The sequence below is a fragment of the Pezoporus wallicus genome, unplaced genomic scaffold (assembly GCF_028554395.1).
Source record: "Pezoporus wallicus isolate ANWC-B61680 ecotype Strahan unplaced genomic scaffold, APGP_CSIRO_Pwel_v1 contig_8492, whole genome shotgun sequence".
NCBI lineage: Eukaryota > Metazoa > Chordata > Aves > Psittaciformes > Psittacidae > Pezoporus > Pezoporus wallicus.
Genome location: NW_026642003.1, coordinates 65,332 through 80,518, shown reverse-complemented (window position 1 = coordinate 80,518; position 15,187 = coordinate 65,332). Strand labels below are relative to the sequence as shown.

Below are 15,187 nucleotides of genomic sequence, written 5' to 3'. Positions count from 1 at the left end.
GTGACCTTGGCAACTACAAATCCCAGGGAGCACTGCTTTTAGCAGGTTTGTGCAACCGGATTGGCATCCTGCAGGGACCAATGGCAAGCCGAGAATTCAAGAAAATTCATGTGTGTCAGCTGCCAGCATTAAAATTCACTGGAGAGAACTGCAGACTTGGGTGGAAGCTGTGTTTTCCCTCAGGCTACCTGTATCTCACCCTTGTGTGAGCTTTGTAGTGATATTCTGGTTTACACTCTCCGTGCCTGGGTTGAAAAAGCCTGCTGGACTAGTCCAGATGGACGCAATTCTGAACTGCAGACCGGATGACTTGGAAGATTACTACAATCTGCTAGAATGTGATGAACTGTCTACGGTAAGAGCCTTCCCCACTGCCCTCCCGGCTAATATTTTAAGTGTGCTTATTTATCTACAGGGGGGATTTGGAGTTATGTCTACAGACAGGACTATCTGAAATGCATTATGAACCTTCTTGTTGCTTTTAGTATCTCCCTTTGTGAAGCTCAATTTTCTGATCTGCATACTGATGTTAAGATCCTAGAACAAAGCTCAAAAGTGTCCTATAAAGCTGGATTGTAGTATAGGTATAGCTGAAATAATAATTTGTTCATTAGTTTAGTTCAGCATGTGATATGGTTATGAATCATGAGCCAACTGCTTAAATTTGACAACATCCAAGTAACTTTTTTTTTAATTTATTTTTTTTTGTTTTAAAAGTTGCAGCTAATAAGAATGAATGTTCATAGGTGTAGGTAACTGATAATGCTATTGAGTTTCTCAAGTTAATATGCCTGTTTTAAAATTAAAAAAAAACCTTGTATTCATTGGTTGGAAAACAAAAAATAATACCTTATTAATAAATGCTAATTTTAATAATATTTTGGTAGCAGATACATACTTCGTAATGAGACCTAGCTAAGCAATTGTTAAACATTTTGTAGCTAAACCAACTGGAGTTTTTTCCCAAAGGCGCCTCTATAATCTTTTTGATAGTCTAAGTTAGAGGTACGCTAATATTTTTTAATCTAGTTGTTATATTAACTGAAATTTGTGTTTCAATTTTGGAATTTTGGAAGAGTTTGGATTAATGAAGGATGTATTCACTGTGGATAAAAGTTGTATTTTGCTCAGAAAATTTAAGCTGATGCTCGCATCTGTCGTAGTGGTCAAATGCTGGGAAAATATCTCTGTCATTTCTATTACTAAAAGCATACTAATAAGTATCTTTGATCTGTTATGGAAGGCAATTTAAAGCTTTTCCTGAGATAACTCCTAAAAAGTCATCCCAGCAGAGGGCGGCGTTAAAGTTTCAGTGCAGGCTTGTTCGCAGATGCTATTTCTTAATTTTCTACCTCGCACTAATTCCTTAAGGGCTTAGCAATTAATGAGTAGTTCAGGTACATGTGATGATGATTTTTCAAATTGCTTAAAATTAAATTAAATTAAAATGATGGAATAAATGCTAATAGGTCTTGAAAAATAATCTGTTGAGTATTATTTATTAAGAGAAGCAGCAGATGTTGCTAAATTATTTTTGACATGGGAGTAGGAACTCAGATCATGAGTTGACTGAATACCACGATTGCCTGCCTTCAGGATGGTGCACACTACTTTTAACATCTAACAGAAATCTGAAGCATTACAGGTGCTTTGGAATCACATTACTTTGCATATGTGGTCAAGTATTTGTAGCAACACATGCTTCTTTAGGCATATACAGCACATTCCCAGCTGAGTATTTTCATCTGACCTCGTCTTGATCTGATTAAATTTAAGCACAAATATTCTCAATTTCTAAAGATTTTGCCTGTGTTCAAGTAAACACCCATGTTCATCCTTGGCTTCTTGTAGAATTGAGCACAGGAACACCTAATTCATCTTCTGATTTGAGAGGAACAGGGGAGATTTAAGCTACATCCTTCTTCCACAAACAGTTTTATTCATATATAGTGTGTATTAGACACCTTTCTTGGCAAAACATCTCACTGAATCTTTTAGATAAATTTCATATATTTTGTATAAACTTTTATATGTACTGATTTTTTTTTTTTTTAAACTGAAGTCATCCACACTATACCTCCACTATTGCACATATTTTAGCTTTCCAGTTCCCCTCTATATAACCATTTTTTTTGCCTGTACTAAAGCTTGTAAAAATGAATAGGAAAGAGTATTTCAGCATTCTTTGTTGTTCCTCTCAACCCCTTTCAAAAGGCAAATTTGAAAATAGTTTCTGTGTGTATGTATTTACTCACTTTAAGTCTCACCGTTGTGTTTAGGTTGAACAAATTCTTGCAGAATTTAAGATTAAAGCCCTTGAATGTCATCCTGACAAACATCCTGGAAACCCCAAAGCAGGTATGTATTCTTCCTCCTTAAAAACAATCTATTTTCTTTTTTCTTATTGTAACATGACTAAGATGTTAAATTCAGCTTTAAAACTTTATTAAGTATTATTTTCCCCCAATATAATTTAATTATCAGGTGTATTGAGCATACTGTTTTTAAATAGCAAGCTTTAATATTAATTTCTAACACTTGCACACTCCTAGACACTAGAGCAGGAAGGCACTTTTTTTTTTCCATAAGACTTCCAATTTTTTTTCTTTCTATGGCAAAACATCTTTTAATCCAGAAAATATTTATGGAACGTACCCTTTTCTAGTCCTGTAAAGTTGGCTTGCTTCCATGCTCAGTGGCATTCAAGTGCCATACTTGCGTCAACTAGTTAATTTGCTTCCATGAACAAGCCCATCAGGAACACATTAAATGTACTTTAGTTTCTTTTGATGTAATTTAATGACTTGAAATAAAGAGAAACCAGCACCAGATGAGTAGCCATCTGTTTGCCGAACAGCAGCTAGCATTTGTGTTTATGAAAGTGTGCAGTTCATCGTACATGTGACAGCTAAGCAGCACCTAAGTTATTTGGAGGCAATCTTACTGGATTCATAACCACAAGATAGCTGTAATCAGTGCTCACTAATATCTGAATAGTTTATATTCTTATAGTAAAGGTGGTTCTGATCATATTTATGATTCCCACCAGAAATTTGATGTAGAATAATTAAATATACTTCTTATTTTGAGTAATGCATAAAGGTTTTCCTTTGGATTCTTCCTATTAGTTTTAAGCTGAACAACTTACATATAAACTGAACATCATAGCTTACCTACCTGTTTGAGTTTGACCTCATCCCCACTCTCCTCTGAAGCAGCAGAGCTGCGAATAGAGTAGATGTTAAATGAGACTCGTACTCCACTGCCTTGAGCTGAGCTCTCAGCAGGGCTTGGCTTTCCTTATTGATGTGCTGTCCTAGCCTAGAATCAGAAAGCTGATGGGATAGAGAGGTTAAACGGTGAAATAGGTGGGGGCTTTCAGAATGCCTTACAAGGAAACCCTGAGATTTGGTGTTTGGGAGGTGATCTACCACCTAATAACAGTAACCTGGTAAGTAATCATTTATTATAAATGATTTCACAAGTACCAAGGAAACCAATGGAATCAACCTTGTCTGCTGGAAATTTTGGCTGTTGCAGCAGGGAAGCAAGAGACTATTCCAGTGCATGGTCCTGTTCTGTTTGCACCACCCCACAGTCCATGTGGTTCACGCCATCACCACCCACAATTAATTGAAGTAACTGAAAGAAAGAGTCCAAGTGACAAATGTTAGAGCAGCCTTGTTTGACGAGAAATGTTGTGTTCCATTTACCTGAACATGCTGTATTTATTTGAAATAACTTTTTACAGCAGTAGTGAAAGTTTACTTTTTATTGTTTATTTCATCATCTTAAAGTTCAGTAAAGAGTAATTAAAGTAGACCTCTTATTTCTTGAAAAGTAGTAACACTAGAAAGAAGAAACCTAATAGAACTGCCCCCTTAACTATAAATCAAACAACAGGTTATCAATTTTGATTAGCATTTGGGCTTAGTGTATTTCAAAAGAAATCTCTCTAATTTGTAGACTGGAATAAATGAATAGTAATAATAATAGATCACTGTAATACAGGTGACTCATAGATAAAATCTAAGTCTTTATAGCCCTTCTACAAATAGTAACATGCAGCTGCATCCTTAGTAACCATTTAATGACAAATTACTCTGTAGGGAAAAAAAAATAGCTCTCATTCATGCAGCCTGATATTCAGGACAGCATTTTAGTATATGTAGAAAACATCTAATAAAATGCACAAGTTATTTAAATTATATTTCGATTTCTCTTCTTGTTTGTCAATTTTCGCTTGTGTGCTGTGCCCCATCCTGTCCCCTTTCCCCCACTTATGTTTTTTCTTGGTGGTGTGCTTTGCTCTAACTTCCTTGCTGCTGTCGATGTAAGCATGTTTCTTCTAAGCATTCTGACTGGTTTAATTTTCTTTTTAAAGGAAGTCTGAAGGGGGCGAGTTGTGCCTTTTGCCTGCTGTAAGTTTCTCTGGACTTTAAATTTAGGAGATTTTGAAGATGGTAGACAAATGAGCATTTTAATCCTCATTTCATAGAATCATAGAATAGGTAGGGTTGGAATGGACCCCAAGGTCATCCACTTCCAACCCCACGCCATGGGCAGGGACACCCCACACCAAACCATACCACCCAAGGCTTTGTCCACCTCGGCCCCAAACACCGCCAGGGATGGAGTGCTTACAACCTCCCTGGGCAACCCACTCCAGTGCCTCATTTGAAAAGTGTATCAGTTGTCCACCAAAGGTGCTATGATCCTAAAGTCAGCTAAACTGTGCAAAGTTGTAAGCAGAACAACCACACACATACCTTTGTGATTTAGTTCTTGTGCCTCGTTTACTCTGCTTGCTCTAAGCCTTTGTTGGCAGCTCCCCTTTCACATCTGAATTAATTTATTTGAAAAGAAGTACTGACTTCAGTATCATTTTGGTTTTTGTTCTAGTGGAGAATTTTCAGAAGCTGCAGCAAGCTAAGGAAATTCTTACTAATGAAGAGAGTCGAGCGCGTTACGATTACTGGCGACGAAGCAAAATTACCATTCCATTCCAGCAGTGGGAGGCCTTGAGCAATTCTGTGAAAACGGTTCGTGGTGTGTTAAGTCTGGGCCTTCAGGAGCAGGGGGAGGTAGGACTGGTCCAGAGAAAATGCAGCAGTGAGTGGGGGTTTAACTTGAGGGTTAAGCAACTTAAGGGTTAAACACTTCAGCACACTTTGCTTTTGTAGGACCCTTTTATTATTTTAAAAATTAAAGCTAGGACCTGTGTATAATATATTCTCCTTCTGGTATGTTGCTTATCAGATGGGTTTTCATGCTGTGTGATGAAATAAAGAGCTCATTGAAAAATCTAGGTTCCCTGGCACCCTGGGCTTCATACACGTCTTTGGAGGGGCCCTGCTAGGCTAATGGGGTGATTTGTGACAAGCAAGTGTTCTGATGGTTGTTTACCCTCCTAATTCTGTTAGTGAATTAATGTGGTGGCATATTCCTATTAGATCCTAATTATGTAATGTTTGATTATTTTTTTTTCCTTCCTTATGAGGGTGAATGGTAGCTACAAGTCTGCATGGTCATATTTTAGGGCAGGTGAATATGTACTCATATTGCCAGTTCTGCCCACCTCAGTTCTGCTTATGAGAGAAGCTTGAGAGCCTCTTCAACTAAAGCATTATGCCTAAGTTTAAATGTTTGCTCGAAATATCCTATCAAGCTTAGTTCAGTTCCAAATAGAAATAATTCCACAGACTTCAATAGTGAATCTTTCCAAATCATCTTGTTTTCAAAAGGTACCTTAAAGTCAAAGACAGCTTTGAAAACAGACATTTCTAAGTCACGCTAGCCCTCTTTAAAAAGCGTCTAAAGACATGAGAGAAGAAACTGATCAAAACACCCTTGGAATTATTTGGTGCACTTGTACTTTGTTCTTCGTCCCCTGAGATAAACTATCCTCTCAAATGCTATTTCTGTAATTAGCTGTGCTTTCCTCTATCCTATTGTCCTGCAAGTTTCTCTGTAATATATGCTTTGTTTGACCATTCATTACAACAGTGTAAAAAAGAAAAGAGAAGTTCACTAAAAATCTTTTAAAGCATAGTAGTTTGTTCTTTATTCGTAATTTTTGCATTTCTTTAGTCAATGCATTGGGCTGTCCAAAATAAGAAGGACCAAATGCTGGAAGCTCCTGGCTCGAATAATAGCAGCATCGTAACTAGTGAGATTTGGACCCAAAAGACTGAAAACAGTGAAGAAGGACTGTCAGATGGGAACAAGGAGCAAGATGATGTTGCAATTCCTGATGGGAAACCACAGTCTTCAAAGAATCCAGACTCCCCAAGTAAGTGAAACCAGAAGTTAGAGAAAACTGCATTATCCAGGAATTGGCCCGAAAAGCAGGCTTTGTCATGAGAATTCTTCTCCAGAATAATATGTTTAACTGGTAGCTTTTTTAATGTGGGTTTGGGTTGGGATTTTGTTTTGGGTTTTACATTGTTTATTATTTATTTAACTTTGAAGCTTTCAGACCTTTCTTCCTCCCTACCCCATGTTTTTTTGCTTGATTGCTAGTAAACCCCAAAACTGGAGAAGAAAAAAATTAAACCAAAATGGAAAGTTCAGTTTTACTGCTGTATCAAAATAAAAAAAAAAAAGAAAGGAGGGGGTGGAGGAGGGGAATTATTTTCAGTGATTTTATTTAAAATAACTTTAAAAACTGTCAAAATATTTAGGTATTTTGCTTTTTTTTTTATGCGTCATTCAGTGTTTCTGCACAGTTTGCACCTGACGACTTAATGAGGACTAAAAATTGAGAGTTGAAGGTTTCTTTTCCATTTGAACAGTTTGTTTTTAAATAGTGCATGCAGCAGGATAAATGTGTATTTTAAAAGCTGTCATTTGACCATTTCCTGTCTGCTGCTTAGGTTTGTATGCTTGAATCAAAGTTTACTTACCACAATGGCCACCCTTTGTTCTGCTTGATTCTTCAGGGGTTTTATAACCTTAGGCTTATGTTATTAGAGAACTACTATTAAACAAAGTTCTGTAATTTCTTCCAAGCTTGGTCAAACAGGAAATTATGTTGAACTATGAGGATAGCAAAACCTGACTGAATCCCAAACATGGGTGGAATGCAGAAAATAGATAAGAAAATTGTACAAACGTATGTGAAGCGCAACTGAAAATTTTATATTTTAAAAATATGCTTTATGACATTATACTATTGGCTATTTTTTGGTAATGAAATTGTCACTATATCCTTTGTAGATCAAAAAAATTTCAAAGTAAATAAACCATCATCTTGTTCCTTGTAATGGTGATCTTTCTTTGCAGGCATCTTCTTTCTCATAATATTTTTTAAGTTTTAGTTTAATTTCCAGAGATCTGAATGGTAAAAATATCAAACTCATCAAATGCCTACTTAATTTATCCAGTAGGCATATATTTATATTAATAAATGTTAATATTAAAAGATATTTGACAGGGCCTGTATGCCCTTCAGTGTTCATAGTTGTTGTTAGGACATTGATAATGGTTTTGTCTTGGTCCAGGAAAATTTTGTATATAGAGTTCCACTATTAAACTGGGATATTTTCAGTTCATATCTGCTTGTTTGTAAGAATTATGGCTACAGTACTCATAGTGAGTAAGAGATTGTAACACAAAGCCTGGTAATAGGTTTCAGCTTCTTGATATAGAAAGATCACATTTTAGCATTGAGAGGCCATAGATCATAAATTTTGCACAGTGAAAAAAAAAAAAAGAAAGAGCCATCTGTGGCTTCTGTCCTCACTGCTGCCTTTCATGTACTTGAGATTCAACATGTCACTCTCCCTTTTTCTTTAGACTAAGCAAATGCAATTTATTCAGTTTTTCTTTGTAAGCCCTCTTTTTCTGTATAGCCGTTATTTTTGGTGTTCTCCTTTAGACTGTTCCCAGCTGATATATATCTTGAAGATTGGTGTTTGCTTGAGTTCTTGTTCAAGTGGTGCCAGGAATACAGGTTGTCCCTGCTAGTCAAGATCCCTTGACCATTCTTTTACTTTTTTCTTGATAAGATTACAGAGTGTTACTTCAGACAACTTAGTTTTATACATGTTTATAATAATGTATTTGTCTTTCTCTTTTTACCTCAGGATTTTCAGAGGCAAATTATTGGCACTTGCGTTTCCGCTGGTCAGGGGATGCTCCGTCAGAGCTTCTGAGGAAATTCAGAAACTATGAGATCTAAAAGTACACATAAGATCATCTGTTCAACGATTCAGTATTGTTTTTTCCAGCAGTTATAAGCTATTTGTATTTTGTATTGATGCATTGCGATGTGAACGTTGTTTGAATAAATGTTTTAATACTGGTTTGCTCACACATGATATGAGCATTACGGGTGGAGGTCTTTTTGTTTAATGAGCAAACTTAAGCAAAGCCCTTTTCAGTATTAATATGAAGTAATTTTGTGACGTTATGTAACATCCTATATATTGTTTCTTGTACTCTTAAATACTGTGTAGTGAATAATATTTTTCTTAATGCTGTGATGTTATGAAGAACATACTCTTGGTAGAATCAAAAGTCAATGTTAGACTCCAGCAAATGATACTATTATGTAATTATCTTCCAAAAGCCATATGACAATGAGCTTTAAACAAAACTGTGCTTATTTCTAAACTGTGTATTCTGGTTCACTTCTCCACTGCATTGTTCTTCCTGTAGTGATTTATAGTGCACACATGCCTAATACTGTTACAAACTTAATCTGTTGGAGAATTGTGATCTTACAGTATGAATTAAATAAGAAGGTTCTTATTATTCAGGAAGGTCACCGTGATAGATCAAGCACTCCTAGAAATCCCTTCACTTTCTAATTTGTTAAGCAAGTATACTTTTTGCACCAGCTATTTATTGTGGAAGGCAGTTTCTGAACTTCAGTTCTCCAGTTAGCAACTTTCTTCTTAAGATTTATTGGTGAACAGCTAATACCCCTGGTGTGTGTGCCAGCATTGGCCTGCCTGAACCTAGAGACCGTTTCTCACACTGTGGCTTAATATTAATTTACCTCCTGGCTCTGGCTGGGTAGACAGGGTCTTATCGAGGTTTTGTATGGTGAAGAATGAAGAATCAGGCTAGTCAGCATTAATATGTTTTCCATATTTTGGACGACTTTTCATATTCTACATTGTTTATTTTCTTCTTTGTAAACCCAGATAATGTGTTGGGTATTGACATTGTATTTTTGTGCAGGCAAGTAATTCCATCAGCAACAAATAAAACCGCATGCATACAAAAAGGGGTTGTTTTCATTTTTTGTTAAATTAAAATCCTCTGCCCACCACAGAGATCCCTTTTGAATTTCTTATTTGTACCTGCAGTGGTTAAAAGCTTAAGGGAGTCCAGTTATGAAAGCAAGAGGAAGCTGTGCAGCCTGTTTTGCTTTTGGGAAAACATTGGTGAGACCTGACCTGTTGGCCAGTAAGAACATTTAACTGGAGTAACTGGGATGCCCAGTTCTCCCTCACATTAGTAATAAAAGAAATAAGCTGATAAATCAGTCTGTTAGCTGATTCAGGGTCTACCTCCCAAGTTTGAACTGCGTTTTTTCATTTTTATTATTATTACTATTTTATTTTAAATACATAGTATTTTTAGAAGTTTTCTGCAAGTAGCATAAAAAGATCCAGCAAAAGCCCCATTATCCACAATAACGTGTGCCTTGGCCTCTGCATTGGTAAGCACATAACATGCTTAATATGCTTAAATACTAATTGAAGCAGGGGTTGTAAGGTGGATCTCTAAAGCTCTGTGAAGATGTGATTAAGAGGCAAGAGTTAGGTACACGCAGCTTTTCAGTGGCAACAGAAAATTTAACTTTCTTTGCAAAATGGAGACTGCTGCATAAGGGACAGTTGTGGGGTGGGGAACAACAGCAACAAAGCAGATGCTATGTATTAGAAGTATCTAAAGTTGGAGAAAGAGGGCTGCTACCTGTAAGGGATGGCAAGGTCCCATTTTCTTCTTTAGCACTTCTTCTGAGTTATTTAGCTAGGTAGCAAAGGGTTCTGAACCTTCTGGATACCTGAGGAGTCTGACTTGGAGTGTGCTTTCACTATGCAGTGACTGAGCATTAACATGCTTGAGTGCTTTGTTAGCTGTAGCTCCAAATGACTTGGCATAGATTGGTATGAAAATAAGCACACCTGTGAGGTGCGCCTAGTTCCTCTGAAGTCTGGTCAAAAGTATGGATTAAACTTGGCTGTAACTGGACATTAGTGAGGGCTAATGATATTTCAGCCGGAAGTTATGAGGTAGCAGATGGGGGTACAAGTAGATGATGACAATAAAATACAGAGAATAGGGAATGTTGTTTAATACTGTTTCTAGGTCTCTGAAACTCTGTCAATCAATTTTGTAATACTAAAAATAAGCAAATATTTAGCCAGCTGTTTGCAATGAAACAGAGCAGCTCAAGGGGAGGGGATGTTCTTGAATTGTATAAAATCAATATATTTTTTAATTACTGCTGTTTTTGTGCAAATGCTGAAAATGTAGGATTGACAATGTTCTAGTTCTACACAAGCTTTTTATTTTGCCAGTATTTGCCAAGTTGTTTTGCCAGTGTTTCCCAAGTGGCAATATAAGAGTTTGAAGTTTTGATGATGAATACAGATAGTATATGACTTGAAATCTCAGGCTGAATAATGCTTAATGATAGGTAAGGTCATTTCCTGAATGCCTGTTTTCCTCTTTGAATGGGGGTGGAGGACAGGGGGAAAAAAAGGCAGTATATATGTTCTGTAATAGAAGCAAGTATCCTGATGATTAAAAGAGATAGTGGGTAGTTTTAATTTCCTGAGCACGAACATTGCTATCTTACAGTTTCATATCTGAAATGAGAGACAGGACTGCTGGGAAGGTAAGCAGTGAAGCTGTTGTGAGGCTGATAAAATTACATAGCAAAAGATAAAGCAATTCACTAAGTCAGCCTCTGTCATTGTCAGATGAGGTGATATTTATCAGTTAGTTTATGCTGGGTATTTTTATTGCAACCCAGTGTACGTGCTCATCCTGCTGTTATAAGAGGTACCGAGCCTCCCCCGTAATGGGAGACACTGTGTATGTTTGTTCTTTCACCTTCAGTTATTAGTCTTTTCTTCCGCCCATGTTAATGAAGATGAGGCTCTTCATGTATTTTTTTTGTCCCAGATTTGAAAGGCTTGTGGCTGAGTCATTAGGATAGTGCACAATACACACTGGGAACTTTTACACATTTTATGTCTCTGATGGATATCCTAACCTGTCACAGGTGATGGATGCTGGAGAAAACAAATTTTCTTTCCTCTTGATTCTATCCTCATGTGGTTTGATCTTGTTCCCTTCTTCTGGTGGGGCAGTAAGGAAGAGGGGTTACTTCTAGAAGAAATTTGCTGCCAGTGTTTGTTAGGTTTCCAGTCTTGATGTGCTTTGGACAAAATGATTTGCTTGTTTCTTTGTCAAAACTGTTTCTCCAAAAATATCAAAGGACTCTTGGCACCAAAGGGAAACATCTTTTCTAAGGAGATGGATGCAGTTTGACTATCAGGCGTTAATCCTTACAGAAACTACATTTATTTTGCCAGGATTGTCAGAGCTGATCCTTCACTGGCAGTAATTTCCGTGGAGCCCCCAAGGGGAGGACTGTCAGCTTCTCCTCATAAGCAACTTTGTGTGAATAATATTGATGGGATCAGGTGGGGCAGGAGGATGAGCAGAAAGTTCCAGAGGAGTAAGAGACTGTGCCAGATGGTTGGACCTGGGTGCTTTTGGTGCTTTCTACTACTTCCAGTCCTTGCTTTCAAAGTCTTCCCACGTCCATCCTTGGCCTGCCACTGCCAAAGGACTAGGCTGCTTGCTTTAGTGTGGATAGCTGATGATGCAAGGGAACTTGACATCTTGAGCATCTCTTTGTTTAGCTGTCTGGAGGCACCTTGATCCCTAACGGTACTGTGCAGTGAGCCTGAGCCAGGTTTGGGGAGGAAAATTGCACTGAGGGGCAGAGATGGTACATGTTGGTATGCATGGGCTCAACATGGGTTAAGCCCAAATGCACCTTTCGGGGTCTGTACTCCAGCACCAGAGTTATTACTGCCTTGCTCTTTCTCAGTGTTATACCTGAGGTTTAAAAGGGAAGCAGATCAGGACAGTACTACTTTAACTCTTTGTTATAAAATGGAGATGAAAGTGATAGGTGTCAAGAGGAGAGCACTGAACTCCAAACACTAGTGTTACTGATGCATATGTAGCTTTAGTTGGCCTTTTAGCAGTCCTTACTTTCTTCTGGAATTACAAAGAATTATTGCAATTAAAACCATATGGTTCTTTAGTGCTTTCATGGAAACATTTTAATAAATCTTGCTGAAGGGTGAGGGTGGAAAATAACTTTTTTGTTTGCTTATTTTTGTGGCTGCTTTTTTATTTTTCAACTGCAAATTTTAAGGAAAATCAGTTTCAAGGAGAAAAGGTTCATTGAATGCAAATACATCCTTAGAGGAGATTTTTGCTACTTTTCCAACAGCCTGCTTTTCAACATAAAATTCAAAATAACCACATATTTTGGTGTCAGTCATTTGACATTTTCATTCCCACAAAGCTCCAGTGAAAAGGACATTTTGAAATTGCGGAATTCCTAATAATATTTACTGGGTTGGTGCTTTGTCTTCAGATCTGCTGAAGCAGTGAAACATCTTTTGGAAATAAGACTGAATGGCCAGTAAAAAACCTGGCAACTTCTTCAGAGATGCAGTGAAAAAGAAGGGCTTAGTGCAAAGCTTGCCCACTCTGTTTAGTATTTTGACTCTTTTCTTTTTATTAATTTGGAATGTTACCTAAAACTGCATTACACAGTTTCTCTCATCTGTTCTAGATTACAGGCACGGGTGGGACCTATTGCTGCTTTGATACTGCTTTTATTTCTTTACAAAAGCAGGGGAGGAGTACATAGGTGTAGCCTAATGAGTTGCAATCGGATAAATACCATATTCCTTGGTGCAGAAGCATGTTTAGTAGTGAAAGAAGACATGACGAATAAAATCTCCACACAAAAAAATCTAACCCCCACGGGGCCGCAGCGAGCAGGGTTCGAACCTGCGCGGGGAGACCCCATTGGATTTCAAGTCCAACGCCTTAACCACTCGGCCATCGCTGCTGTTGGTATCAAATCCTCTGGGCTGAAATCCTTACCCAGTGTTCCGGCGGCGGAAGTTCTGCCTCCAGCCGTGCGAGGAGCCAATGGGCACCGCCGCGTCTCACGGCTGCTCGCCCCCGCGCGCCGTCGTGGCCGCCTCGCAGTAGCAGTGGCGTTGCAGAGGACGGGTGTACACTGTATGTCAGCCGTGCCCGGTTAGAGGGAACTGCGGGAGTGCGTGCCGGTGGATTTGAGAGTACTGTTTGAGTGTGGGGAAGCAGACGTGTTAGCAACCACTGTCACCTTTTAAATTTCCTTTCTTTCTCCCCAGTTAAAAGAATTCCATTCTGCTCAGTACCGTGAGGCTTTAGGCAGCTGAAATTAGCGCCATCTTTCATACAGTAATTTTTTCACTGCTATAAACGATCAGTTCTTGCTGTTGAGAAGACAGCCGGTGCAGTTCACTGTACTTTTTCCAGAGTACGGAGTAACTTGACTGAATTACTCATGCAGCTTTTCAGCTCAGGAAAAAATAAATGTCACTTTATATGCTGCTAGGGTTTTCAACCTAAAACGTAAAGACTCTGTGCTCCTGCAAATTCTGCCTGGGAATGTTTGCAGGCACGCTTGGATTTGCTAGTTTGAATGCAACCAGTTTGTGCTACAAAATCAAGTAACTATCAGGCATTGCATTCATTTTTACAGTGGTGCTGTAAATACCTTTCCTGGTTTTACTGTTCTGTTCCTCAGCTATAACAAGAATTCTGTTGTAACTTTTATGTGTGATTTCATTCACTGTGGTGGTGTTTTGTTTTTTTTTTTACCCTAGCAATAGTTAATTGTGTCAGGAGTAGTATAATGAAAATTAAATCTTACTTGACTTTATATAAATGCTGCAGTGGATACAAATAATTTCCCTTTTCATCCCTTCAGTTTGCTGGGTATGCTTATGCTAGGAATTTTACCCTATTTCCCTTTCTAGAGTCACAGTTTTTGTTAACACTTTTTTTTTTTTATTTAATAGCTGAAGGGATGTTGATGATTGTGCTTCTCTTCCCAGCCATCCACCCCATTTCTGTTTTCTAGGTGGGTTTTTTTGTTTTGTTTTGTATGGGTTACTAATTAAGAAATACTCTTTAATAATTCCTTAACTTTCCTCAGCAGTAGAAGTATTGCTGGATTAATAAGGATCTCAAAATAGTCTTCTAAAATTAATCTTTTAGGACTTTTCTCTCCAACCTAACCTGGGGAATATAGAGGACAGAGAGACATAGAAAGCACAAGGTGTTTCTGTAATTTCAAAAGAACTCAGTTCCCCGACAAGAGGGACACGGACCTGCTTGAGTGAGTCCAGAGGAGGGCCACAAAGATGATCAGCATGCTGGAGCAGCTCTCACATGAAGATAGGCTGAGAGAGTTGGGATTGTTCACCCTGAAGAAGAGAAGGCTCTGGGGAGACCTTATAGCAGCTTCCGGTACCTAAAGGTGCTGACAGGAAATCTGGAGAGGGACATTTTACAAAGGCATGTGTGCTAGGACAAGGGATAATGGCTGTAAGCTGAAAGAGGACAGATTTAAATTAGATATCAGGAAGCAGTTCTTTCCTGTGAGGATGGTGAGACACCAGAGAAGTTGTGGAGGCCCCATCCCTGCAGGTGTTTAATGCCTGTTTGGATGGGGTTGAGCAACCTGGTATAGTGGATGGTGTCCCTGCCTGTGGCAGGGGGGTTAGAACTGGATGAGCTTTAAGGTTCATTCCAACCCAAACTATTCTGTGATTCTACGATTCAGCTGTTTTGTTGTACTCCCACATTTATCAAATTCTCTTTACCATTGAAGTTGTTACAACTTTTAAAAAGGTTTGATTCCTCATCTTTAATTGCTCATTAACAATTGGGAGTTAGGTCAGTTTGTGGTCATTGTCAGCTAGCTGTGGCTGTTCAGTTCTGAGTTAGGAAAACAGTTGCAAATTTATCATTAGTTTCAATGGGAAACAAGAATGACAGCAGTGTTTATGGACCACTGTGTAGGAACATGGATGGTCCCTTATATGTATTCACGCCTGTTGTGGTAACAGACCTT

At 38.2% G+C, this 15,187-nt stretch overlaps 1 protein-coding gene and 1 non-coding gene across 2 annotated transcripts; one reads left to right on the top strand and one right to left on the bottom strand.

Annotated features, from left to right (window-relative positions):
* The first annotated feature begins 207 nt into the window (after positions 1 to 207).
* On the top strand, positions 208 to 9,284 carry DNAJC12 (DnaJ heat shock protein family (Hsp40) member C12). Its single transcript, XM_057426523.1, has 5 exons — positions 208 to 355; positions 2,280 to 2,358; positions 4,903 to 5,042; positions 6,091 to 6,292; positions 8,088 to 9,284. The coding sequence occupies exons 1-5, from the start codon at positions 278 to 280 to the stop codon at positions 8,180 to 8,182; spliced, it is 594 nt and encodes a 197-aa protein (XP_057282506.1). The 5' UTR covers positions 208 to 277; the 3' UTR covers positions 8,183 to 9,284.
* A 3,760-nt stretch (positions 9,285 to 13,044) lies between these two features.
* Positions 13,045 to 13,126, bottom strand: TRNAS-UGA (transfer RNA serine (anticodon UGA)). The gene has a single exon. It is a non-coding gene; the product is annotated as a tRNA-Ser (tRNA).
* Between the last annotated feature and the right edge of the window lie 2,061 nt (positions 13,127 to 15,187).